We start from the raw sequence: 27,876 nt of genomic DNA on the forward strand, positions 1-27,876 counted from the left end.
GTGTTTAAGACAGCTTTTAGGGAATAAATAAAAAACGAAACTTTAGTATAATATTTCACATCCTGGTTGGATTCTCGCTTTTACGAATCAGCTCGAGCGAATCATTAGGAAGATTCGGTTCAAAAGAATGATTCCTCGGCGAATTGGACATCACTAGAGGAGGGCAGAGAGGGAAAAATCACAGCCACCGCCACACCATGATCCTCACCTCACAGCACAAACACACGGGTGTTAAAAAACCAACAACAGCCTTGAGCATTTCGGACCGAGGCTGAGGTGTGGTCTCGCCGTCGGTGTGTAAACGGAGCGTGTTTATCTCTGTTTTTAAGCCGTGAGGGAGTGGATCTGTCTCGGACGCCATCTTTAACCGCAGCAGCAGCCCGGGAGAGTGAAGAGCTGCTGGGCCACCGTTAACCAGCACCGGGGTTGAGTAGTTTCTCCAGATGACATTCATGCTTGACAGCGATCGATAAGTTTGTCGGGACTGATTTGTGGTCGGCAGGCGTGTTTTCTGTCCACTTGGTTTGTTGTTGTTGTGGTCGGAGGAGTTTTCTCGGGCTGGCTGCTCATCCTGGCCTGTTGTAAGGGTAAGTGAGCTGTTAGCTCTTCTGCTAACTTAAGTTCATATCAAAATAAACACTTTTTGCTTTTTAACACAACAGAATAACTTAAGTAAACATTTTCCTGTTTATTGTAGTCCATTCCAGTGAATTAACATAAAACGCAAATGTTGTGTTGATCTAAGTTTATTAGTTTCCACCCAAGTCATGAGTTTGACTGCAGGTGATGAAACTGTTACCAGATCATCTTCAAATTCATCATATAGAAATGCACATGTGTATGCTAGGATTTTACCTCTGGGGTGTGTGATCAGTGTGTAATATGGATGTCACCTTGTGTATATTGTCCATTACGTTTAATTATGTCATATATATTAAGATATGTTGATTCATTTTGATCTGAAATGCTTAAAAACGAACATGCTGTTCCTTTAAAGTGCAGTTGATCATCCAGGCTTTGTAGACTTTGCTTTTGTATCTGTGTAAACAGCAGTTTAATTAGATGTATTTGTACAGTTGAGATGTACAGACTGAATGATCGTGATGGATGGACCTACTGTTTACATTTAGACATTTCAATAATGGCTATCTGTCAATGGGATGCTGCCTTTATTGTTATAGATCTGATGATTCATAAACATTATCATTGCTTTATTGCCTCTGCTGGTGTTGTATAGTATTTCCTGCTGTCCTACCTGTAGATTGATGTCCGTATGCTGACTTTGCCCTGTCACAGTGGAAATGGCTGCTCTGATTGTAATGCAGTGAAGCTCTGCTGCATTTGTTTATGGCTTTGCATTTCTCATAAACATGCAAACTGATGGTATGAGAACTAGAGGCTGAATAGTGCCTCTGTTGTTAAGAGACACTGCCTGCTTTCTCCACCGTGATTGTCTTTCTCTGACCTCATTGCTGCCTCTTAAATCTGGGCCTCTGTCCTCCCTCTGCTCAACATCCATTCCACTGAGCCCTCGGGGTCTCCACTCCCACATTCATCTGATATCAGACCTCTGATTATCATTGATGTCATCGAGTGACTAACACAAGTTTGGTCTATCAGTTTTGATGCGTTCCATGCATCCCTCTCTCTTGCAGGATTATAACTGAATGAAATTTCCCAAATCTGTAGCTGTTCTCGCACAGTCAGATCTACGTAGTTTTGCTGACCAGCTTTGAATTTTTGTCGTCCTTGATTATTATTTCAATTATAATTAGTTTTTTTAATTAAGTAGGTAATTTATTTTTATTATTGCTTGCCCAGTCATTCAGACAGTAACCATTGTTTGGACTGCACACACACATACACAAAACAAATAATGTTTCAAAGGAATATCTATATATATATATATATATATATATATATATATATATATATATATATATTTGTCACAAAGGAATATATTTGTTTTTATTTAAATAATGAAATATTAGGCTTTAATCATATATATATATAATAATGTATTGAGTTTTATATTAATATAGCTGAAGTTGTTAGTTGTAATATTTAAATGCACTTATAATTTGTTTTGTATGTAATATTAATAAATTGTATTATTGATGATCCACAAAGAAATATTTTTGTTTATATTATTATTATTATTATTATGAAATGTTATATAACTGAAATTGTTAGTCATAGTACTTGCAGCAGTTGAATACTGGATTCTGATTAATTGTTTTGTCATGTGTTCAACATTATCATTTGGCCTGTTCCATGGAAGTATATCATAAAGACATCTGTATTTTTTTTTTTTTGCCTTATTGTTATAGAAGCTAAAGTTATAGAAGAAACAATAATTATAAACAGACTTTTTACAGGAATTCTAAAGATGCATCAAGGGCTTAGCCAAAAGCCAAAACTATATATATATATATATATATATATATATATATATATATATATATATAATTTTTTTTTTTTTTACATTAAAAAAAAAACCTATTTTGTAAGGGAGTCTATTCATGTGTAAAACTGTAAAATATTTTTGTTGCTTGCAAAAAACAATAATATCAGATATTTAGCAGCTCGAATGGTCTGTTAAATAATGCCCATGGTACTATTTTCAAATGAAGTGATCTCCACAGGTGCAGCTAGGACGCAGGGCCTAATCACTCGCAAGGTCATACTCAGCGTTTATAAATACAAAGCGGGACAGCATCTCTAAAGCTCTGCCCTGGGAAGGACTGGGTCAGAGTTGCGCTGCTATTTGTCTGGCAAATGAAGGGAACTCCCTTCTCCAATGGAGGAGTTTCCTAGACATTCCTCCTAATCTGAGTTTAAAGGATGTTTTGATGCTTGTTTAAGGAGAGGGGTAAGTTCTTTGATATCTTGATGAATTCTTTCATGTCATTTGTAACTGGACAGTGTTTGTAGACCCAGTTATTTGGTGTAGGACAGTAATCGGAATACCTACAGTTTGAAAATGTCACTGAAATGATAATGATTTGATAGTATTATACATAAACAAGTGGGTTTTTGGACAGATATAGCTATTTCCTTGAGTTTTACATGTTTCCGGTGGCAGTTACAGTTCTGTTTTTCAGCTTTTTCGCACATTCCTGAATAGCAACTCAGCATTTCTCCATTTGTGTGGCTCAGCTTTGCTTTGAATTTAGTAGATTTGTTTGAACTTGTCTGTTCGTTGGAAAATTAGATAAAGTCTGAAGGAAATGAGTGAAGGCGTTAAGAATGTTGATGTTGACTATATGAGCTGATTAGCACTGAAATGGTTGATGGGAGATTTGAAATGCCATTAGCACATGAGCTGAGTGAACAGGAAATAGAGAAATTGGGAGAAAGAAAGCCACATCATGTAGGCAGTTCCTGCCCTGCTGTTGTGTCGTCCTGTCCCGCCACATTCTTTCTGTGTGTGTCTGTTGAACGGCATGATGGGGTGTCATTCCTTTCTGTCTTTCGAAGTCCTGCCCTAACAGTTTGTGTCACATGCTAAGCATCTGGCAGTTAGCATGATTGCTTTGCTTCCCTGCTTTTTAAAATTCCATGTTAATGAATTTGAATCAAGGTAGACTTAAACTAGAATGAAAGCATTCATTTAAAAGACCATTTACATATAAAAGACTTAATATGTACACTAACATTCAAAAGTTTTGGGTCAGTAAGATTAAAAAAAAAAAAAAAATTCAGCATTATACCTTAAATTGATCAAACACTACAGTAAAGACTTTCATATTGTTACAAAATATTTATATTTAAAAGAAATTATTTTCATCATAGTATCCTGAAAAAATGCATCATGTTTTCTACAAAATATTAAGCAAATATTAATGTATTTTTACATTTTTGTAAATATTATTTTAAATTGATGCTTTTTCATTCCATTTTGAATTTCAATATTTAAAACAAAATATATGTAAATATATAAAGTTGTTTAAATGGCTCCAAATCAAAGTTATCATCTCAAATAAAGGATCTCAGTTTCCAAATGAATCCCAAGAATGTGCCACCCAGGCTCATGTGATCATAAACATTTTAATTACTTCATTAAAGTGATGGAGGGCTTATTTACATTACTATTACACTTTAAAAAAAACATAAGTGTTTATGGGTAATATAAACAAATATATTTAAAGCGGTCATCGGATGCAAAATACACTTTTGTTGTTGTTTGAACATAAATGTGTGTTGGAAGTGTGTGTACACATCCACCCTATAATGATAAAAATCCACCCGTAGTTTTTATTTTAAATCCCTTTTTTAAAATCCACTTTCCCCGATCCCCCCGATCTGCCTAAATAGTGTTGTCACGGTACCAAAATTTCAGTATTCGGTACCGATACCAGTGAAAATCCATGGTTCTCGGTACCAATTTCGGTACCAAAGCAAAACACAAAAATATGCTAATTAAAAATAAAAATAACTTTTTAGCACTAAAAATAAAACCAATGCCATTCTTTATACTTATTTACAACTGTGTTTAAAGTTTTTCTACAAGTTATATAATTATGAAAAACAGTAAACAAGTTTCACCCAAATTTAATTTGTCTTTTAATTTATGAAATTTAAACACATTTTATTTTTGGTAAATAAAGGGGATTTTCTATTAAAATGAAAACATGGAAGAAATATTGTGATTTATTTCTTTAAAAAATAAAGTTTTATAATTTTTTTTTCAACAGTAGTAGCAGTATCACATACATTTTACTAAATAATAGTAATATTTCTAGCACAATGCCTTTATGTAAAAATTAACTTTTAGGCCTAATGAATGCATATTTGTCATTTTGACTGAACTTAAGACTGGTGGTGATGCTTAAGATGTTTTTGGTCATTGAGGGTTTCTGTAAAAAAATAGTAATAGATCATATTAATTATTATTAAAAGACAATACTACTACTAATTCTACTATCATACTAATGTATATACAATGCACTATGAATTGATGAGCTGCTGAGTTCATGAATATTAATCACGTTGTCTGCGTTCGGTCAAAATGATTTGCTGAAATCAAAACAGGGACAGTAAGAGATCAGCGCCAGCCAATAAAATTGCCATTTGTGCATTAGCTCCGCCCACTACCGGAGAAACCGGTATGTCTTCTGCTTGTTCGAAAATAAATATGAATAATTCTATATGAACTCCATTATTTTGACTGGTGAAAAAGAATAGTTTACATATAGCGTGTCGATTCAGCGTGGTAAGACTCTCGCTCTCTCTCTCTCTTTGCATGTGTGAGAAACAGTGTTATCAGTAAAGCAACGGTGAGTCGTGCGCCTTCACAAAGAGTTTACAGAGCATCAAATACAGGTGCACTGTGCGTCCATTGAGATGAACTGAAAAGTTCAGATCGCTTGATGGAGAGAGGCCGCGTGGCGTGTCGGTTTTTAATTCGGCTCCCATGTTAACAGGTTAGAGCTTGCGAAAACACGTGCATGCTAGAATTAGAACCGACGCCTATTTTTACCGCGTTTCCAGGCAAAGTATAATAGGAAAATTTGTTTATATGTCATTTTGTACACAAATACATATTAATTCATGACATTTTGATATTTGAAAGTCTGTAGGTTGACAAATTCAGATATAAATGTAATTTTAAAAATAAATAAATAATTATCGATTTTTAAATATTGCACCTGTCAAACATAGTCTATTTTGCCGTGAATACTGTTGACGGTGTCCTTTATCAGTAGGTGTAGGTGTGTAAAAAAAAAAAAAGTTGATATTGTTGTCATGAAGACAAGAGCCTGGTCTGTCGGCGGTCTCCCTCTATGTCACCTACAGACGCTTCTGGTGTGTAAAGACACAGAAAGCAAAGCATCCGCCACGCTTCTGGGACGCTTCTGGCATGCAGCAGCGACGCCACGTCACCGGCCAGAGAACTCTGAAGCTCAGATGCTGAAATTAATGCAAGCGTCATGCGCTTCAGTCTATGTAGTAAACAAACCCGCACATCTCTGCCATTCATTAATTCACACAGAGACGCGCAGAACACGGATTCATATTTCAAACAACTTTTGCGGCTTAACATTTACAGATACTGGTCCATATGGAGATTTGAATTTATGCTAACTTTGACAAATTCCATGACTGTCCATATTAAAATGTAAGTTTCATTTTCATGACTGGATTTTGAGATTCCGTCCTCGTTTTCTGCTTCGCGGAAATCATAGCGCTGAACCGGGTTTGAACGGGACCTCGGTACTACCGGTACTTAAAGAAACCTGGTACCGTCACATACATTTTTTTTTTGTACCTACTTGGTACCGAAGTACCGGGTCTTTTGACAACACTATGCCTAAATGTGTTTAAGTTCGCGTAAATCATTCGTAATTCAGCTTCATCTACAGAAGAAGTAAGTACAGGGTTTTTTAATGAATCTCGGCAAATTGCCTTTCCTAATATATGCTAGTTAGCAAGTTTCGCGGCTTAAGTTTACAGTCTGCTCTAGACTACCATTGAGAAATTTTAACCAAAGTATGTTATAGGCTTTTCATTAAGACCCTAAAGAATCATATCAACAACCTTTCAAAACCCCTGACATTCTAAATAGTGCATGATAGATAAAGATATAGATAAAGTTAGTGTGTCTGCATCTATAGTGCTTATGCGTGTGTAAAGGTGAATGGGATGGTGTGGTTCGAGTGGCTTGACTGGTGTGTGTGGGCAGAGATTGTGAGGCAGCTGGTGTGGTGGGAGGCTGGTCTTGTGACCGAGACATCAGCCCTGAGCTCTCAGCATTGTGTCTGTGCAGCCGATCATCTGAGCAGCTCTGAGGGGGGAGCAGTGGCCCAAACCCAACCAACTCCAGCAACAAACAAAGCACTATTTTAAAATGAGGTCATTCCTATGTGGCTAAAGTTTGATGGTGTTTACTAATAAAGCACACAGTGGGAATGAAAGGCCGCTTGCATAACTGTTGCATAACATTGGTATTAATAAGAGTTTTTAAAGTTAAATTTAGTGTTATCATCCATTAACAGGACAACTTCACCCATCATTGAAATGTACTCACCTTCATAATTTTCCTAACCATCATGATGACTTGAAGATATTTAATAAAAAAAAGAGAAAAACATTTCAATGTTTTATGTGTTAATGCTAATATTTCAATGTGGTTTACAAGACACTTAATATTCACTAATGATTTTGATTTGACTGCACTAACGCTATCAGATGAGAACAGAACTTGAACTGAATTAAGCTGAATGATGAAACTATTGTCTTCTGTAGAGCTGCTTTACAGTCTAGGGATGCGCCGGTACTAGGTCCTGGGCAAATTCCAAATGGAAGTGATCATCCCTATCCCCTTGGAGTGGGGACTTTGGAGTGAATAGGGCATGTGTTGCCATTAAGTAGTCGTTAGGAATGCACTTTGCAAAAGGAACGACATAATTTCCTCATTATCTTCAGCTGGCATGTTCCAGTTTATAATGTTTGTATGTATGTTTATAATTTTTTTCCTTTTTGTTTTCTCGTTATAACGACTTAATTTTCTCGTTATCTCGACATAACGAAAGCCGTTTTCTCGTTATAACGACTTAATTTTCTCTAAAAAGCTACAAAACAGCAGGTGGCACTATAGACCTGAGTATAACTGATGGGGTGTTGTACACTGTCCACTTTACTGTACGCGGACCTTCCTCGTGATCACTATAATTTGTGCAGTCTTGTTCATTACTGACATTTAATTAATACATAAATGTTAAATGCTTTAATCAACATGATTATTTTGTGTATTAAGTTCTTGCTAGATGCATGAGTTTCACCAACGCATTCTGGGTCATAAAATAACTACTTATCAAAACCAAGGTTTACGTCACTGTATTCTGTTTGCACCTATATCTTTATTTGTGCTTCTTTTAGGCACATGATTAGGTTTTAAACAGGATTTAACGATGTAGGCTATTTGTGATGTGCTTTTTTTCCTTATTATTAATCTTTATTGTTAACCATATTGATGAGAAATGTGATGTATATGTAAAATGCATAGGCTAATTTAATTCAGTTTTGTTCTATAATGTTGTAATCGTTTTTTTTCTGCACACACACACATACACTGCACATGAACGATCTTTTCAAACAGAAGCTTGTAACACACATGATATCTGCCACAGCATATAATGTAGAGCTGAAACAACGAATCGATTTAATCGATAAAAATCGATTATTAAAATAGTTGTCAACTAATTTAGTCATCGATTCGTTGCTAAATAACTTTTATTTGCCGTAAGCGGCTCATTTCGTGCATATTTCAAATCTGCGGTGACCAAAGTGTGGCAGTAATGAGCCATCGGAGGTTTTACTCAGCCAGTACAGACGGAGAAGTAGCGAATAGCCAATAGCTGGCCTCGTTTTATGTCACGTGCTTCCCGAACAGCGTCTCTGCAGCATTTAGCGGGATGTGGGAGACTGGGAGTACTTTACTTTGAGCCTTCAAAAAAGAAGAGTAACCTGTAAACTCTGCACTACTGAACTGTTTAAGGGGACGTTCACATATCGCGTCTTTTGCGCGCTCAAGTTCGTTATTTCCAACACCGCACCGCATCGAGTTAAAAACATCTCAACTTTTCAGAATGCTGCAAGCGCATCGTGGGTCATGTGACAAGAACTAACCAATCAGCTTCATCCTTTCCCGTAACAACGTTAAAAGCTCAGTCAAGATGAAAGGAACAGCTGATCATAGTTGTATATGGATTTCCATTTTGAAATAAATTTAGTAGCAGAGCTACTGCAAGTGATTTTTTGAGCTGCAAATCCATTTATCCTTTGCTGAAATTTCCGCGTCTTCAAGGAGAGAGCACGTCATGGTTGCTTAGCAAAGGCAGACGCCTCAGGGGCGCTTCTGCCCGAGCGCTTTGGAAAGAAGGAGAAAGCGCCACGCGTTTTTAGGCACGATATGTGAACGGCCCCTAAGACTTTTATTTGTGCAGATTCTCCAGTACAATGTTGTTTGCAAATGTTTAGTCGTAAAAGCTGATAACATTGCTTTTTAACAGTTAACATTTAAAGCTTTACAAACATGTTCTGTGATCAGTTTGTCGTTTACCAGTTCAAAATTCAGTCGTGCAGCCTAATTATGACTGAATGAGAGAGGTAAATGTTTAAAGATATTTGAAATGCACTTTTTTTCTAAGTATTCACTGCTCTTTTTCACACAGCAGGTTTTTTGTGTGTGACTGTCCAATTTTTTTTTTTCTGGACAACCTTCTGATGGATTTTACTTTAAATTGTGAGTTCCATTCAGGTTTCATGCCATTGGCACTTTATTCGAAGGATTGTTTACAATTTCACAGCAAAAGCTATAATGCTGTTTCCCAGTAAATAATAAAATACAATGCACTGCAATTTTATTCTGTTTTATCCTTATTCTTCGTGAAAATATGTTCTGAAAGATTCCTTAATAAGCTTTGTTTGGGATGTTAAACTACTTTAGGAGCTCTAAGGACTGCCATGGTGAAAACATTATTTTAAATCTCCTTGTGAAATTTGCTAGAGTATAGGTCAGTGTTCTGATTGCAGAAGAGTTCGACAAAGGATTACTAACACAATAAAACAACTCCAGGTATATTTTTGTTTAGGATATGACAGTGCAAAATGGTTAAAATCTCTTAAAAATCTATGCTGAAGGATAAAGACCATTTATTAATAATTTACTTGGGGAAAAAATGGGGAAAACTAAAATATAAGTACATAAACCGATTAATCGATTAATCGTAAAAATAATCGACAGATTAATCGATTATCAAAATAATCGTTAGTTGCAGCCCTAATATAATGACTAATAAAAATTACAAATTATATATAATTTTATTTCAAATAAATGGAAAAATTAAAAGTGAGTTTAATCCAAGCAGCTCAAGATCTTAGAATAGTTCTGCATCCTTCTGAAGGCACTCCGTCTGTGTTTGCGGTGTTGCCATTTAAACATGTTAATTACAAAAACAAAACGTTTGGTGTACTGTCTCTGGAAAAATCAACAGTGACTGATCAGCCTTTATTTATGTACAGTATTGTAGACGTTATTACCTAGGTGAAGCAAAATTTGCTGAAATATATGCTACAGTAAGAGCGCCTGCATGGTTGTCCATCAGATGCCTGTCAAAGTTGAGTTCGTTACTATAGCAACAGTAAAACTGTCATGTCGTTATAACGAGAAAAAAACTTTCTTTATGTTGAGATAACGAGAAAATAAATCATTATAACAAGAAAACAACTTTCGTTATGTCAAGAAAATGAGAAAATTAAGTCGTTATAACGAGAAAACAAAAAGGAAAAAAAATTATAATGCATGGCCGCTTAGAACTTCCGTACATAACCGTTGCAAATAAACATACATTTTATATTTAAATAAGTTTAAAAAATATGCTATATAATATATAATTTGGAACAGTTGCCTCACAGGCAAGCAATTTGGATACTAAAAGAAAAGAGGAAGTCAATTAGAACTATAGGAAAAACAAAGGGCATAAAGAAATCAAGAGTTTGGAAACTACCGGCGACATCAGCAGCCAACGACGACCTGATCGTCTGAGAAGAACAACAGTAGTTGATGACAGACAAATCATAAAAGCTGTGAAAATGAACTGAAATACATGTTTTTAAAATCACCAACAACTTCCAGAAAGCTGGGGTCAATCTACAGTCCGCAGGAGAATTTGACACAGAATTACAGAAGCTACACCGCAAGATGCAAACCTCTGATCAGCATCAAAAATAGAAAGACAAGATTCTTCACAAATGTGAGCCAGTAGAGTTTTGGAACTGAGTTGATGGACCGATGAGACAAAGATGAACCTTTATCTAAGTGATTGGAAAGTGTGCGAAAAAAAGCAAACAACATCTGTAAAACTTGGTGGAGGTGGTGTCATGGCATGGGCATGCATGGCTGTCTCTAGAACAGGACCTCTTGCTTTTAATGATGACTGTAGCAGAATGAATTTGGAAGAGTAAAAAATCATCTTGGCTACCAATATTCAAGAAAATGCCACCAAACTTATTAGAAAGCACTTCATATTGGATCATGACAATGACCCAAAACACCCTGCCAGTTCAGTCAGGGACTTTATCAGGGCAAAGAAATGTAAACTCATAGATTGTCCAAGTCAATCTCCAGATTTAAATCCGATTGAACGTTAATTTCACCAGCTGAAGAGGAGACTAAAGACAGAAACTCCCAAAAACAAGCAACCGTTGGAATTGGCTGCATTTAAGCCTGGAGAAAAACATTTCAAAGCATAAGATCAAGAGTCTGGTGATGTCTATGGGTTGCAGACTCACTGCTCTAATTGCATGCAAGGGATCTGCAATTAAATATTTAAATCTTTTACATCTGCCTTAAACTCAACCGTTCCAATACTTATGCGCACATCAAAAAGTGGGATGAACTCTAAAAGTGATGTCCTTTTTATTTGGCAAAACATGTCAAAAGATCTAATAATAAAATCTGACATTCTGTAGTTTTGTTGCATATTTATCTTTTAATCATATTTGTAGAGCTGAAACAACTAATCGATTTAATCGATTAAAATCGATTATTAAAATAGTAAGAAGAGAAGATGCACAAATAAACGCTGAAAATGAAGTGGATTTGCGCATCTTCTCAGTTAACAACGGCTCTGTGTAGTAACAGCTGCTCTATGTGAAATCACGCACCTGAGGGAATTTACCGCTGATTAGATAACCGGCTTTACTGACGAGATGCGCATAACGATCGGCCGATCGTGATCGGAGCAGCCCTAAAATCGAATCATGAAATTTGTGTCAAAACCTGTTTAGGATTTTGAACCCGATTGATTTCCACTGTATGCAAACATACCATTCAGAATAAGTTTTTTGTGTTCAACAAAATTTAAAACAAAATGATGGTTATTAGTATGTGAAGTCCATGTTGTGCATCCCAGTCCAACCTTATGTACGAGTCGACCACTCCTAGTCTAAAACCAACGTATATAATGACAGTGGTTTATGATGACGATGGCATACTCCGTTTTAAGTGTAGATTTTAGCTGTTCACTCTGCCCTGTGTGTCAGTCCTGAAGTCTGGCTAACCATGGACTCCCAGGGTTTGCATTTGGAATAGTGACGGATGTTAGTAACTGATGCAGTGGAGCTGAAGAAATTCGTTACAAGGTGTGTCTATCTGGAATGATTCAGTTCGCCTGTGGACCAGGTGTCATGATGTCTCTTATTATATTGCTCTGTAAGTTAGTCAGTCATGCACGTAAGCAGATAAACATCGTTCGAGAGTGTGTTTAGATAGGATAGTTTGCAGCCTCTTGGCCATTGGCTCAGAGATGCTGTTGCCATGGTAACTGATGTGCTAATTGTTGCTGGGCTTCAGATGGGAGCGAGTGCTGGAAGCAATCCATCTCCTGAGTTTGGCCAGAGTGTGCTTGACTGCTCTGACGCTTATTAACAACAGCCTCCCACCAATAAATCACCCCACCTGCGTCACATGAAGTTGGATGTTTCTGCCTCTTTTATATACATCATAATCCTCTTTAACAGAGATATTGATTTCCATTTTTAAATTGTGATTTACTTCTAGGCTCTTATACAAAATCAGTTGGAGTACTCTATTAGTCAAGTTTTTCCCAATACCGTGTGTGTGTGTGTGTGTATACACACTACCAATCAAAAGTTTATGGTTGGATAGGTATTTTTAAATTGTTAGTGATTTTTTTTTTATATATATATATATATGATTAATCAGTGATTTCTATATATATACACACGCACACACATAAATATATTTATGAAATATATTTTCATAGAATCTGTTCATGTCTTGTGGAGGCTTGTCAAGTGGTGAATCAGAACCATTAAATCCGTTTTGAGTTTTGAATTGATTCATTGAGACAACACTGAAAGTGAAAATGCATGACTTGGTCTGTTGTTTTGGGGATGGCTTGACATTAGGGGTGTGCGATATGATGATTTTAGACCGTGGACGATAAAAATGTCTCCACGATCTGTTTTTGAAGAAATATCGTAGTATCGTGCTACAGCGCACACTCTATCATCTGCAGTTCTGGTGCCTCCATCGTATATTGTACATCGCCACATGCAGTCACAGCAGTGTTAACTCTGGTAGAGTAACTCTCTCATTATCTGCATGTGCTTTTAAATGTTTAATTCACGCGCTGGTCTGACCTGTGCTTTTTCAGAGCGCCGCATACACCTGAAGCGTGTGCACTAAAGCCTGTCAAACAGCGCCTGATTATTGAACTAAGTTATCTTTTGCGCTAATACTGTCAAAACACACAAGGTTTACACGTAGACTCAGTTGATTATGTCTAAAATGAAAGTAAACAACTGACAGAAAACCTGTCTGTATATTAGATGCGTGCAGGTCTTAAAGGGACAGTAGTCCTATTAAACATGCAGCCTGCTGTCATTACTGTCAAGGGATAGATCACCCTAAAATTAAATTTCCGTCATTATTTACTCACTGTCACGTTGTCCCAAACCTGTTTTAATTTCTTTCTTGTGCTGAACACAAAAGAAGATACTTTGAAGAATGTGGGTAACCAAACAGTTGCTGGTCCACATTGAATTTGATAGTAGCAAAAAATTCTATGGAAGTCACTGTGGACCAGCAACTGTTTGGTTTTCCACGTTACTCAAAATAGCAGTTATGTTCAGAAGAAGAAAGAAACTCATTCAGGTTTAAAATCACTTTTGAGTGAGTAAATAGTGGTATAAATATAAAACACTTTTGACAGAATTTTTGGCAGAATTTTTGGGTGAACTAATATTTTAATGTTAATAAAACAACAAAACTGAAGAAATTTAATACAGTTGCTTTAGGAATCAATTTAAACAGAGCAGCAGGCTGGAGGAGGAAGCAGAGGGCTGTGGAGTCATTCTAGAGTTTGACTCTCTCTGTGTTTGTAAAAATGGGAGAGTCATTGATGTTATGACTGCAACTCCTGGTTGTCTCCTGCACACGCACACACATCCTCTCTCCCACTCTCTGAAACTCAAAAGAGGAACTCACTGACCACAGCTGCTGTAATGTGCAAACCCGATGCATCAGCCTGGGCTATTTTGCTGCAAACAGCAGTTTAAGCATGTGGTTTCTCATAGAGTTGTCTTGTGAAGAGAACTTTTATGATTCCTCCTTTCTGTTAAGATAATTCATAGCACAGGAGTGTGGATGTGTACATATTCAATGGAATGGAGTACAACATCTCAAGTCTCCATTGAAAATTTGTTAATCAAACTCTACTTGAAAAAAACCCCTAAGTTTTCTGATTTAATTTCTATTTTCTTCCAATGCAATACTAATGATTCTTTCTCTCTGTCAGGTTTTGGTCCTTATGAGGCCACAGTCTTGCAGATGAGCCATCATTGGGGGCTGTCGTGTCGCAGACCCAGATAGTGACTGGTGGTTGCGGCCCCGCCCCCTCCCAGCATGCCCAACGCTGCTCGTGCAGGGAGTCTGAAGGACCCCGAGATCGCAGATCTCTTTTATAAAGATGACCCTGAAAAACTCTTCTCAGACCTGAGAGAGATCGGTCATGGCAGCTTCGGCGCAGTATACTTTGTAAGTGCTTTTGCATATTTGAAGCTCTGGAAATGTATTTTAGGTTGTGAAGAAACAATGAAGTCATAATCATTCTACTAAATAATGAATTTACGTATTATAACAGGCACGGGATTTGCGGACCTCAGAGGTGGTGGCCATCAAGAAAATGTCATATAGTGGAAAACAGTCCAATGAGGTGAAAATAAATGCTAATTCTCTTATGTTGTTCTTTCTGTTTAAGTTAAGGGAGATTATAAATGATTGTTTCTCCCTCTAGACTGTAACCTATGCATGTATTCCATGACTTATTATTTAATCAGTGCTTGGATACATAATGTCTTTTTCTGTTCACCAATAAATGGATTAAAGGTTTAGGGCCAGATTTATTAAATAGGGCAAATTTGATGCCATAAAAGCGCTAATGGGAGTAGAAAGTTCTGCAGGTGATCTACTGACAAAGTGCAAATTGTCAAACACAGATTCCACCAGATCTTTTCTCTGGCTCTATTGACTGTTTTTTTTTTAAGTGCATTGCATAGTTATGCGTTTCACATGCATTGTTTTTTTTTTTCAGAAATGGCAGGATATAATAAAGGAGGTGAAATTCCTTCAGAGGATAAAGCACCCAAACAGCATAGAGTATAAAGGATGCTACCTGCGAGAGCACACAGCATGGGTAAGAAACCTAACCCTGCTAGCAGCTATCAGATCACGTACCTTTATCAGAACAATCTATGATGTGATGTATATTTTCTATATGTGTGGACTACTTGCTGAAATGTGTCTGTCTCTCTAGCTGGTTATGGAGTACTGTCTGGGGTCTGCCTCAGATCTCCTCGAGGGTAAGTTTGGATGTTTTGATGCTTGCTTAATGCACTGATTACCCACAAAGATATGTATACTCCATATACAGCCTCCAGTTACAAACAGAAAAGTATTTGTTTATCTTCAGAGAGACATCTAGAAACCAATTTGTTTTACCCACAGTACACAAAAAACCTTTACAAGAGATGGAAATAGCAGCGATTACTCATGGTGCTTTGCAGGGGTTGGCGTATCTTCACTCCCACAACATGATTCACAGGTGAGTTCTCATGTTAGTTGTTTGAGTTTTCTTAGTACCAACCCTGATTTAAACAAATTATATATATTATATTTAGGCTACTTCAGATTCACAGAACTGTTTATTTTGTGAATGGATAATATACCAATCAATTGATCACTGAAAAAGCAAATATTTGCAGGTTAATTTCCCCTTGTCAATATTTTAGTCTGTAGCTACACATAATGTCACAATCCTTTGAATATTGACTTTTTCAGCCATATAAAGCAGGGCAATGTGTGGTTCATTTGTGCAAGTTTACCCTCATTCCTGGCTGTTTGACAGGGATATTAAGGCCGGGAACATCCTGCTCACAGAGCCTGGACAGGTGAAGTTGGCAGATTTCGGTTCTGCTTCAATCGCCGCACCTGCTAATTCATTTGTGGGGACTCCTTATTGGTGAGTTGTCCATTAAACTTCAATACTTTCAATGGTTATAAGCTTCATAGGCCTTATCAGACTATATAAATTACTTATTCATAGGCAAGTCTGCTGGTCATGTCAGGAGAGCCTGAGTATTGGTTGAGTTAATCAGATTTTAAGCCGAATATGTTACATAACACCAAAATCTTGGTGTTTCTTCTATCTCAGGATGGCCCCAGAGGTGATCCTGGCCATGGATGAGGGTCAGTATGAGGGAAAGGTTGACATCTGGTCTCTAGGAATAACCTGTATTGAATTAGGTGAGATGAAATCGGATACATATAGACTTAATTTTTTGTGATCAGGTGCCAAGTCTGTTTTTCTGATGGTCTTTTTTTCTCCTATAGCTGAAAGGAAACCTCCGCTCTTCAACATGAATGCAATGAGTGCCTTATACCACATCGCGCAGAATGAGAGTCCAACCCTGCAGTCCAGTGAATGGTGAGTGAAGGCTTTTCTCTCATGTTCATTAACCTTTCTCAACTCTAAGCTGTATTGTTTGAAATCCTCTCGCTCTTTCCTTTCCCAGGACGGACTACTTCAGAAACTTCGTGGACTCCTGCTTACAGAAGTTGCCCCAAGATAGACCCAACTCTGAAGAACTGCTGAAAGTAAGTTAAAGAAAGTTCACTTTTCAAACAGATGGATGGAGTTCAGTGAGTTCTCTTTTGAAGATTCTTCTGCAATGCTTAGGGACACTGTTAGAATTCAATGTGATTTTTTTTCTGTCTTCACCACACTTTGATGCCTTTAGCTGTTATTCTGAAAGCTCTGGCTTTCTGATGTTTTTTTTTTTGTTGTTTGTTGATTTTATGTTTTTTTCGCATATGTGGCACAAGGGAGTTTGTAATGCTAAGCCTAACCAACAAAAAAAATTTTGCCGGCCTGTTTTAGGTAGTAGTTCAGATTAATATTAAAAATGTAAAACATATTAATATAACAATAATAAAACAACAAAAAATGTAATGTTTTCTTCTTAAAAAATCGTTTTAAGTTCTATTTGTTGTATTATTTTGTGTGTGTGTGTGTGTGTGCGTGCAAATATCTGAAATTAAGTCTTATTGTAAATGTTGAAAACAACTGTGCTGCGAAACCATGATACATTTTTTTTTAAATGTTTTTGAAATGTTTTTTTGAATGAAACACTCAGTTTCTTTTAAAGCCATGTGATCCTTTTATATTGGTCATCATATCCTTCTCTTTCTGTGTGCAGCATGCCTTTGTCCAGCGTGAGCGGCCGGAGTCGGTGCTTATTGACCTGATTCAGCGCACCAAAGATGCTGTGAGAGAGCTGGACAACCTGCAGTACCGCAAGATGAAAAAGATCCTCTTTCAGGAGGCGCACAATGGCCCTGCGGTAGAGGTCCCAGATGACGAGGAGGTCAGTTATTGTAATACCATATCTCGACCTTGTTAGACCCTTGGTGCTCTGCCAAATGTGTTTTACAGTCTTCCTGCCAAGGGAGGAAGTTATGATTTGTCCTGGTTTATAGAAACGCATGGCCTTAACACGTGTTTCCATTCATGTAATGTGTTGTAGGAAGTGGAGCACATTGCTGGCCGCACGGGCACAGTGAACAGTGTGGGCAGTAACCAGTCCATCCCTAGCATGTCCATCAGTGCGAGCTCACAGAGCAGCTCGGTTAACAGCCTGCCTGATGCCACAGACGCCACCGATGATAACAAGAGCGAGGTGGACCTGATGGAGAAAGACCAAACCATTATACCCAACATCTCCATTATTCACGTCAAACCGGTTTGTGCATGTTTACTGTATTTACATTCACATTTTTTCTCTACCAAAGTGACTTGCTTTGTATTGTATGCAAAATGGCATGTATTATGTATGTCACTGTTGATCAGTCTCATATGACACTCTGTTCACTAAACGCCTGGTGCATATTGCACACAAAACTCCAAACCACAAAGCTCTAATCTGATTGGCTGGCTTTTTCACATATGTCTGTAAAAAAACTGTACTACTTATTTTTTGGATGTGCGTTTTTTCACATGATTATTTAAATTGATGATTACTCTTTTCACACTGGTCTGTATTTATGATATATATTGCAGATTTACGTGCCACTAAAAAGCAAGTAAAAATAAAACAAACTGTGGTTGGTTGCTTTACATGTCAATCAGAGAGTCTCTTCCTGTCTAAAGGTTGGAAATAACAGCTTAATTGGGCAGATTTTAGCGGAATAAATTGCATCACGGACTAGATCTTTTGCATTTTAGTCAAAGGCTACATGACACTGCATATTGATAGTTAAGGTTCAAGTTCAAATAGTCAAAGTTTTGTACTAAAATGCCTGAAGTTAATCTTTGTAACTGCCCTTTGAATGTCCACACTGAACATATCATGCATGACCTATTTGTTTTGTTTTATGGTATTAACATGCTTAATTTGTCTGAAGGAGGAAGAGAGATACCAGGAAGAAACTGAGGCTCAGAAACAGCCCACAGAGCCCCAGTCTCCCCCAGCACAGACACCACGGCGTCAGTACCGGAATCGAGAGCACTTTGCCACCATCCGCACAGCCTCCCTGGTGAGAGCCAGATTACCACCCAGGAACAGAGTCAGGGAGTCTGTTTGCTCTCTGATCTCTTCAAGTTCAATAGTTCACTGTTTTGTACAGCACTTGAGGGATAAAAGCTGGCTTCTTGATAAAAGCTTGTCATTGTGCGTCCTAGGTGACGCGTCAGATTCAAGAACATGAGCAGGACTCTGAGGTGCGCGAGCAGATGTCTGGCTACAAACGAATGCGCAGACAGCATCAGAAACACCTTCTGGCCCTTGAGAACAAGCTGAAGGGCGAGATGGACGAGCACAGACTCAAGCTAGACAAAGAGCTGGAGAACCAGAGGAGCAGCTTTGCTGCCGAGATGGACAAACTCATCAAGAAGCACCAATGCACCATGGAGAAAGATGTACTGTAACATTATCATACAAACCAAATCATAAAAGAGTTAAAGGTGTAATGAAACAACATTAATAATTAATGTGAAAGATCATTGAAAGACATTGAAAAGTCAGAATCATCTGTTTATGATGGATCATTCTGCTTTCCAGGCCAAGACTTTTGCCAACGATGAAAAGAAATTCCTGCAGCACATTCAGAGCCAGCAGAAGAAGGAGCTCAACAGCTTCCTGGAGTCTCAGAAACGCGAGTACAAGCTGCGCAAGGAACAACTCAAAGAGGTCAGGAAGCCACTCTGTACAGCCTTACACTCATCCTCATTATATTCCGTAACACATTCCCATTTATTGCACTTTTTCATTGCAGGAGCTTAATGAGAACCAGTCCACACCAAAGAAGGAGAAGCAGGAGTGGCTGTCCAAGCAGAAGGAGAATATCCAGCACTTCCAGGCAGAGGAGGAGGCCAACCTACTCCGCCGTCAGCGGCAGTATCTGGAGCTTGAGTGCCGCAGGTTCAAACGGCGAATTCTCATTGCACGTCACAACGTGGAGCAAGATCTCATGAGAGAGGTTAGCAGACAGAGAGAGCTTGCATGTACACACACTCACAAATCTAAATTAGGACTTTTTGAGTTTCCAGCGTTTGGCTTTAAACAGAGCCAGAAAGAACAACCCTATACAATCATGTAAATCACTTGCATATGTGAATAAATGTTCATCCTAGGCGATTCAGTAATGTTGATCATTAGCCATTGGCTAATAAATTGTTAGATTTAATTCGCCAGTGTCTCGAGTTAAAGTATAAGGTTACCATTAATAATTTTACTCACCTTAACTGGTTTGAACACTGACTGAGCTCTTGAGAGTTTCCCACTCCATCTGTAAAACTCACTATTCCAATTCATCTCAATGGAAATGCACCATAAACTCTAGTGTTTAGGTGCCCAACTTGCCGTTGCTTAACAGAGAGAGAGATAGAGAGTGAGAGAGTCTTACATACCACGCAGAACTGACAAGCTACTTGTAAATGATGTTGTTGTTTTTTTTCAGTCAAAATAATGGAGCTCATTTTTAATTATTCGGTCTTTAAAAACATGCAGAAGCCATTGACATGGTCTCTACACAGTATTCATTGCTCCTTACTCCCTGAGCAGGGGAAATCTGTTGAAATTTACGTCACTTTGGAACATTAATTCATGGATTTGCACTGCGCAACATCTTCACACAGATACGTGTGACATCATATACCTCTGTTAATAAATACAATTTAAATTCACGTCTCGCACACTTTCATGCACTTTGAATGGAACATATACGTTCGCTTCGAACTGGAATCATGGTGGAATATCCTGTGATGTCCACTTCGCAGGGCACTTGCGTTCAAATAGAACAAACGTCTGAACAGATAAGAGAGACATACAAATGTGCAGAGCAGGGGGGCGCGAGGAGTGGAATTGAGACCCGCTGGCTTAGAGGGTTGAATAAGTGACATTATTTAGTCTGACATTTTTCTGTTCTCAGGAGCTGAATAAGCGTCAAACACAGAGGGATCTAGAGCACGCCATGCTGCTTCGACACCATGAGTCTATGCAGGAGCTGGAGTTCAGACACCTGAGCAACATTCAGAAGATGCGTGCAGAGCAGATCCGCCTGCAGCACCAGACAGAGCTCACCAACCAGCTGGAATACAACAAGCGCAGGGAGAGGGAGCTCAGACGCAAACACGTCATGGAGGTCCGACAGCAGCCCAAGAGCCTCAAGGTAATGTCACTCTAGTTTTCCAGTTTCAAGGTTGTAGGTTGCAAATCCTTGCAGATTCAAACTGCAAATTCTCATTGCATGTCACAACGTGGAGCAAGATCTCATGAGAGAGGTTAGCATGTACACAAACTCACAAATCTAAATTAGGACATTTTTAGTTTCCAGTTTTTGGCTTTGAACAGAGCTAGAAATAACAACCCTATTCAATAATGTAAATCACTTGCATACGTGACAAATGTTTTGCTAATTACTTCATTTTTTCCTTAATAGTTTAGTTTACTGATGTTTATTTTATTTTGTCTCTGACAGTCCAAAGAGCTCCAGATAAAGAAACAGTTCCAGGATGCATGTAAAACCCAGACCCGGCAGTACAAAGCCCTGCGAAACCAACTGCTGGAAAGCATCCCAAAACCTGAACACAAGACCATGCTGAAACGACTGAAGGAAGAGCAAACCAGGAAACTAGCCATCCTCGCGGAACAGTACGACCACACCATCAACAACATGCTCTCCACACAAGCTGTGAGTACCAGACTGAAAACAATACGTTAAAACTGTTTCCCATCAATTCCTGATCAACTAATATAGATGATCTCTCAGTTGCGTCTAGACGAGGCGCAGGAGGCGGAGTGTCAGGTGCTGCGGATGCAGCTGCAGCAGGAGCTGGAGTTGTTGAATGCATATCAGAGTAAGATCAAGATGCAGACAGACGCCCAGCAGGAGCGAGAGAGAAAGGAACTGGAGCAGAGAGTGTCCCTCCGGAGAGCCCTACTTGAGACTAAGGTCACTTAAACACAGTCACTTTCATCTTTGTTTTTTTTTTTTTTTATGTATAAATTACTTTAAATTAATTACCAAAAACCTTTGTTCAATTATGCTTTTGTAAATGTCAGATTTCGTATTGCCATTTGTGGTCATGAGTAGGATAAAAACAATAATAATAATAATTAAAATAAAAAATATATATATATTAAATGAAATAAAATTAGCCTAAACAAAAGACTCAAGTGATGATCTATTTAAACAGACAGCGCAGCTATTTTACTTTATTTTTTTATTTTTTTTACAACCCGAATTCCGGAAAAGTTGGGACGTTTTTTAAATTTTAATAAAATGAAAACTAAAAGACTTTCAAATCACATGAGCCAATATTTTATTCACAATAGAACATAGATAACATAGCAAATGTTTAAACTGAGAAAGTTTACAATTTTATGCACAAAATGAGCTCATTTCAATTTTGATTTCTGCTACAGGTCTCAAAATAGTTGGGACGGGGCATGTTTACCATGGTGTAGCATCTCCTTTTCTTTTCAAAACAGTTTGAAGACGTCTGGGCATTGAGGCTATGAGTTGATGGAGTTTTGCTGTTGGAATTTGGTCCCATTCTTGCCTTATATAGATTTCCAGCTGCTGAAGAGTTCGTGGTCGTCTTTGACGTATTTTTCGTTTAATGATGCGCCAAATGTTCTCTATAGGTGAAAGATCTGGACTGCAGGCAGGCCAGGTTAGCACCCAGACTCTTCTACGACGAAGCCATGCTGTTGTTATAGCTGCAGTATGTGGTTTTGCATTGTCCTGCTGAAATAAACAAGGCCTTCCCTGAAATAGACGTTGTTTGGAGGGAAGCATATGTTGCTCTAAAACCTTTATATACCTTTCAGCATTCACAGAGCCTTCCAAAACATGCAAGCTGCCCATACCGTATGCACTTATGCACCCCCATACCATCAGAGATGCTGGCTTTTGAACTGAACGCTGATAACATGCTGGAAGGTCTCCCTCCTCTTTAGCCCGGAGGACACGGCGTCCGTGATTTCCAACAAGAATGTCAAATTTGGACTCGTCTGACCATAAAACACTATTCCACTTTGAAATAGTCCATTTTAAATGAGCCTTGGCCCACAGGACACGACGGCGCTTCTGGACCATGTTCACATATGGCTTCCTTTTTGCATGATAGAGCTTTAGTTGGCATCTGCTGATGGCACGGCGGATTGTGTTTACCGACAGTGGTTTCTGAAAGTATTCCTGGGCCCATTTAGTAATGTCATTGACACAATCATGCCGATGAGTGATGCAGTGTCGTCTGAGAGCCCGAAGACTACGGGCATCCAATAAAGGTCTCCGGCCTTGTCCCTTACGCACAGAGATTTCTCCAGTTTCTCTGAATCTTTTGATGATGTTATGCACTGTAGATGATGAGATTTGCAAAGCCTTTGCAATTTGAGGTTGAGGAACATTGTTTTTAAAGTTTTCCACAATTTTTTTCTTTCACAGATTGGAGAGCCTCTGCCCATCTTTACTTCTGAGAGACTCTGCTTCTCTAAGACAAAGCTTTTATAGCTAATCATGTTACAGACCTGATATCAATTAACTTAATTAATCACTAGATGTTCTCCCAGCTGAATCTTTTCAAAACTGCTTGCTTTTTTAGCCATTTGTTGCCCCCGTGCCAACTTTTTTGAGACCTGTAGCAGGCATTAAATTTTAAATGAGCTAATTAAGTGGATAAAAGTGTAAAATTTCTCAGTTTAAACATTTGCTACGTTATCTATGTTCTATTGTGAATAAAATATTGGCTCATGTGATTTGAAATTCCTTTAGTTTTCATTTTATTAAAATTTAAAAAACGTCCCAACTTTTCCGGAATTCGGGTTGTACTTTTAAAACTGTTAATGTTAAACTGTAAATTGATAGTGTAATCTTTCAAAACCTATGATTTAATATTTCATATTTAGTCATGTCGTAAGTGTCCAAATGCTTTTTGGGGCCACTGTTCATTAAACATTTTTTAAAACCGTATTAATAATTAAACTTGAATGCGTGTCCTTTGCTGTGTCCCACAGATTGAAGAGGAGATGTTGACCTTACAGAACGAGCGCACAGAGCGGATCCGTAGCCTACTGGAGCGCCAGGCCAGAGAAATTGAGGCCTTCGACTCCGAGAGCATGCGCTTAGGATTTAGCAACATGGTGTTGGCTAACATCTCTCCTGAGGGCCTCAGCCACAGCTTCCCTGGGGCCCCGGGCAGTTGGATCCCCCATCAGCATCACTCGGATGGCTCTCAGGGGAAACAGTGGGGCAGCAGCACTGGTTCAGGAGCGAGCCACCACTACCACTCCAGTCCGGGAGGAGCACAGGGCCAGCAGGGCTGGGGCCAAGCCATCCCAGGAGGTGGGCTTCCACCGTGGACCCACTCCTCCTCGGGCCCCCAAGGGGCCATGCCAAAAAGCAGCGTGGGGATGCGGAACAGCCCTCAGGCTCTTAGGAGGACCACCTCAGTGGGGCGCACGGAGCAGGGCATGAGTAGGAGCACCAGCATCACATCTCAGATATCCAACGGCTCGCACCTGTCCTATACATAGACACCAGTGCGTTTGTGCCAACCCTGCACACACAAACACACACAGGGTAGGGGAACGCACTGGTCCACACTAAAGACTGGCACAGAGAGCAGAGTTAACTGCACTCATCTACCCATCTCCCTCAGTCCCTCTTTTCTTTTCTTTTCTTTCGCTTTCACATTTCATTTTCCTACATGCAGACATGCTTGTAAAAGATAGTAAATACCACTCAGGTCAAAAGACATTCTAACTTTGCATTAAGCTTGTTTGAAAGTCATGCAGAGCTAGAGTCAAAAACACTAGTCTGATTTAAAGCTCACTCGATGAGATTCATTTAATGCTAAATGTTATTGAGAAAGATATATATATATAAAAATAGATGTTTATTAATTTAGCTTTATTCCACTTAACGTGTGGATTCATAAGCCAAAAGGATGTTAAAAGGAGATGTTGGCCATAATTCTTAAGATATGCATAGAAATCCGTAATGATCGTTTAAGTAAACTATCTAAGCTGTCAGCCTGCTGTCATGCTCTTAGGAAAAACTATTTGGATTTTAATAAAATAAAGAAATTGAGCTGGATTGAGTGTGTGCAGTATATGTGATGTCTGAGTTGGGAAGAGAGCTGGCCAATCTGTCGATTCGAAGTGAAAGTGTTTTAGTTGTCAGATTTTTAAGTTGGACAATTCCTTTGCAGAGTACTGTAAGTACTGTATTTCTACGGAAATGATTGTATATAAAAACACATTTCATTAGGTCTAAAACTTGATCTTACAGACTTTTTGGTTACTTGTTTACTTGGCGGATAAAGGTCAATGGGGCTGTCTTGCCCAAGCAGTGTGTTTTTGCAGAGTTGTAAACAGTGCAAGCAACCACAAATCTGTTCATATCTCCAGCATACTTTTTATTTAGTCTTTACTTGCATTAAGCAACCTAATCATGGCCAGAAAACCTGTCTCCAGTTTTCTTAGCCTTTTGATACACCCTTCATTTTATTAGGTCAGCCAGCTTTCACCTGGATCAGGTGTCCAGACACATATAGATGTGGTGCTTTCTTGATTATTTATTGTATGTGATGTTTTGACTGTGCAATGCCAGCTTAAAGATATCAGATATGTTCAGTGCCTTGAATGTGTTAATGGTTTATTACTGAGTAGAGACATGCCAAGATGAATGTTTTTTATGTAGCTGAAAAAACACTCAGAAATTTAGTTTAATCATGTTCCCCAAGCTAATGAAGTGACAATATGGGTCCATTTTACGAAAAGTGAGTGTTGGTGTGAATATATTTGGTTGTACACATAAAGATGAGCTTATATTATCCCACTATGTAATGTAAACTCTTATGTTAATATACTTTTGAGGTGCCTTTGAATAGCTGCCAAGCAGAAGCACTTTTATGTAGAGTGTTGTGTTTTGAGAGATATATTTACAAGCGTTCTCAACTATGGAAATGACTAATAGAGCCGTAAACTGTAGTGTGTGATGGCGGATGTCCAGTATGTTTTCTGTTACTCTTTTAAAAGATTCTTGAGGTCATTTTAAGGAAGTGGTAGATATGAACTCGCCAGTGGTTTTAGTAAAGTACTGTTATGATTTATCCAATGAAATTAATGCAGAAACTGGTTGAATGTACTCTGTCCTCCATCAGGTTTGTGTCGTGTTTTTGACACTCTGGGAATGTAATGAATTGTAAGGAGCTTGAACGACGTACTTTTCTTCTTCTTCTTCTTCCTGTAGGTCATGACAGCAGGCTTTCTTATGTGACACTGATTTGGTCTCATGACCTCCACACTAAATAGCAAACGGTCTGTTCACTGTTTCATGCTTATTCATTACCAGTCAAACGTTTGGAAACATCTACTGCTTATTTTTGATAACTATTTTATTTTATCATACTTTAAATAATAGTACATCAAGTATATTTACACTACCATTTAAAAGACAGGGGTCAGAAAGATTTTTTTAATAATATAAAAAAGTTTCTTATGCTCTTATAATTTACAATCACTGTTTTCTATTTTAATATATTTTAAAACATAATTCATTCCTGTGATGGCAAAGCCGATTTTAAGCAACCATTACTCAAGTCGTCAGTGTCACATGATCCTTCAGAAATAATTCTGAATGCTGGTTTGAGTTCTCATTATCATCAATGATGAACACAGTTATGCTGGTTCGTGTTTTTGTGAAAATCATGCTAAAAACAATTCAGGATTATTTGTTGAATAGAAAATTCAAATGAAACTTATAGTGTATAACACTATAAATGTCTTTACTGTCACTTTTAATCAATTTGATGTGTCCTTGCTGAAAAAAAAATTATTTCTTTAAAAATATTACTGACCTCAACTGAATAGTTGTGTGTTAGAGTGTAGCCTTATTTAAAACAAACAGCTTTTGCCAAGTAGATTCGGAATGCTTTATGTATTAAAATATATATATATATATATATATATATATATATCAAGCTAAAAAACAATGGCATTTTCCCACACAGCTTTTCACTACATGTATTCAAGGAAATATTACATAAAAATCCATAGAAGTAATTATATTTACCTACATTTAAGTTTACAAAAACATTGGATAAATGACAAGCGGAGGTGTGTTTGTGTGTTTGTGTGTGTGTGTGCGTGCGTGCGTGCGTGTGTGTGTGTGATGACTGACGACTGACTGATATTGAGTTTTAATCCATTCAATCTAAAAGATTCAGACATGAATCAAATTTACCAGCTTTACCATTTTTGCTTAAATCAATCTCATCTCTTCAATATTACATGATCTTTGGGAAAGTTAACGGCCAAATTCTCTCAGCCAAGTTCATGAGGTGCATCCTTGTTAGCACACTTACATTCAGTCAGGTGTGTCCATGTTTGACTGGTAGTGTCAAGGACATGTATTTTATTAAACCAATAGCTGCCCCAAATAAGGTATTTTCTCCTTCAATTGTTGGCTGTTATAAGTGACTGTGATGACCTAGTCCATGAGTAGAACTTTATCTTAAACATGCAGGGCTCTTTTCCCTGTCCTCTTTTCTCTGTCCTCTGTGCCGCCCGTATCGCAGGTGTCAGTGCCCAGTATTGTGAGGATATGAGCTGTGCTGCCGATGCCCCTGCCTGCCCTCACTCATGCCATCACTCCACGCCAAACTCCACCTGGATCCAGAGTTTCAATGCACGGATGCCTGAATGCACTTTCTTGGGGGAATTTTACAAGCTAACTCTTTGTTTTTCCAAGCGAGTTTATCTAGTTGGTTTGCTTTACATCACTTTGACTGCAGGAGTCACGCTGACTGACTCATTCTTGTGAAATTTTTTACTCATGTTTTAACACTTCTGATGGAGTACAAAGTTACCCTCCCCCCTTCTGTTTCCATTGTGCAATCATTGGTGAAAACAAAACTCTCCGAGCAGGACCTTTCCTTAATATCCCAAAAGGTCTTGTGTGACCTTTATTACCAAATGAATGCGGCTCTAATGTGAAAGAAGCGATTATGACGTGTAAACTCTAGAGTCATTGTCTGGGGAGAGTATTCATATTGTATATTTGGTTTAAAATATAGATTTAAATTACATAGAACTAATTTGATGGCGGCACACGTGCCCCCCCACCCCCCCCCCACCCCCCACCCCATCAAGATTCTCCGCGTATTGACAGGTTTTAAAAGAAATCTATTAAGAATTGTAAACTATGTACCTTGCGCTTTTAAAGGGGTTTCTGGCCTGTGTACAAGGAGCCTCGGGTTGAACTTCAGGGAGTAGTGTGTGTTT

The 27,876-nt window shown here is 38.2% G+C and overlaps 2 protein-coding genes across 2 annotated transcripts; one reads left to right on the plus strand and one right to left on the minus strand.

The window, feature by feature from the left end:
• Positions 1–178: 178 nt before the first annotated feature.
• On the minus strand, positions 179–1,552 carry LOC132123053 (uncharacterized). The gene is made up of 3 exons (XM_059533580.1): positions 1,466–1,552; positions 1,256–1,412; positions 179–576 (listed from the first exon to the last, which is right to left on the minus strand). Exons 1-3 carry the CDS (start codon positions 1,550–1,552, stop codon positions 179–181), a joined length of 642 nt encoding a protein of 213 aa, XP_059389563.1.
• Positions 473–26,682, plus strand: LOC132122699 (serine/threonine-protein kinase TAO1-like). The gene is made up of 20 exons (XM_059533035.1): positions 473–587; positions 14,328–14,566; positions 14,673–14,744; positions 15,123–15,224; positions 15,345–15,390; positions 15,536–15,632; positions 15,936–16,049; positions 16,242–16,333; positions 16,421–16,514; positions 16,603–16,684; positions 17,287–17,454; positions 17,614–17,829; positions 18,491–18,622; positions 18,768–19,004; positions 19,147–19,275; positions 19,361–19,564; positions 20,516–20,755; positions 21,065–21,277; positions 21,356–21,538; positions 23,605–26,682. The coding sequence occupies exons 2-20, from the start codon at positions 14,435–14,437 to the stop codon at positions 24,121–24,123; spliced, it is 3,072 nt and encodes a 1,023-aa protein (XP_059389018.1). The 5' UTR covers positions 473–587; positions 14,328–14,434; the 3' UTR covers positions 24,124–26,682.
• The last annotated feature ends 1,194 nt before the right edge of the window (positions 26,683–27,876 follow it).

The sequence above is a fragment of the Carassius carassius genome, chromosome 41 (genome assembly GCF_963082965.1).
Source record: "Carassius carassius chromosome 41, fCarCar2.1, whole genome shotgun sequence".
In the NCBI taxonomy this organism is placed as follows: domain Eukaryota; kingdom Metazoa; phylum Chordata; class Actinopteri; order Cypriniformes; family Cyprinidae; genus Carassius; species Carassius carassius.

Excerpts from the sequence above, each read along its gene's own strand:
- LOC132123053 (XM_059533580.1), bottom strand. The coding sequence starts at position 1,552 with ATGTGGGAGTGGAGACCCCGAGGGCTCAGTGGAATGGATGTTGAGCAG. Across the intron at positions 1,413-1,465 it reads ATTTAAGAGGCAGCAATGAG|AGGCACTATTCAGCCTCTAG; the intron begins GTCAGAGAAAGA and ends TCTTAACAACAG. Across the intron at positions 577-1,255 it reads ATACGGACATCAATCTACAG|GCCAGGATGAGCAGCCAGCC; the intron begins GTAGGACAGCAG and ends CCCTTACAACAG.
- LOC132122699 (XM_059533035.1), top strand. The coding sequence starts at position 14,435 with ATGCCCAACGCTGCTCGTGCAGGGAGTCTGAAGGACCCCGAGATCGCA. Across the intron at positions 15,633-15,935 it reads TCCCACAACATGATTCACAG|GGATATTAAGGCCGGGAACA; the intron begins GTGAGTTCTCAT and ends GCTGTTTGACAG. Across the intron at positions 19,276-19,360 it reads GCAAGGAACAACTCAAAGAG|GAGCTTAATGAGAACCAGTC; the intron begins GTCAGGAAGCCA and ends TTTTCATTGCAG.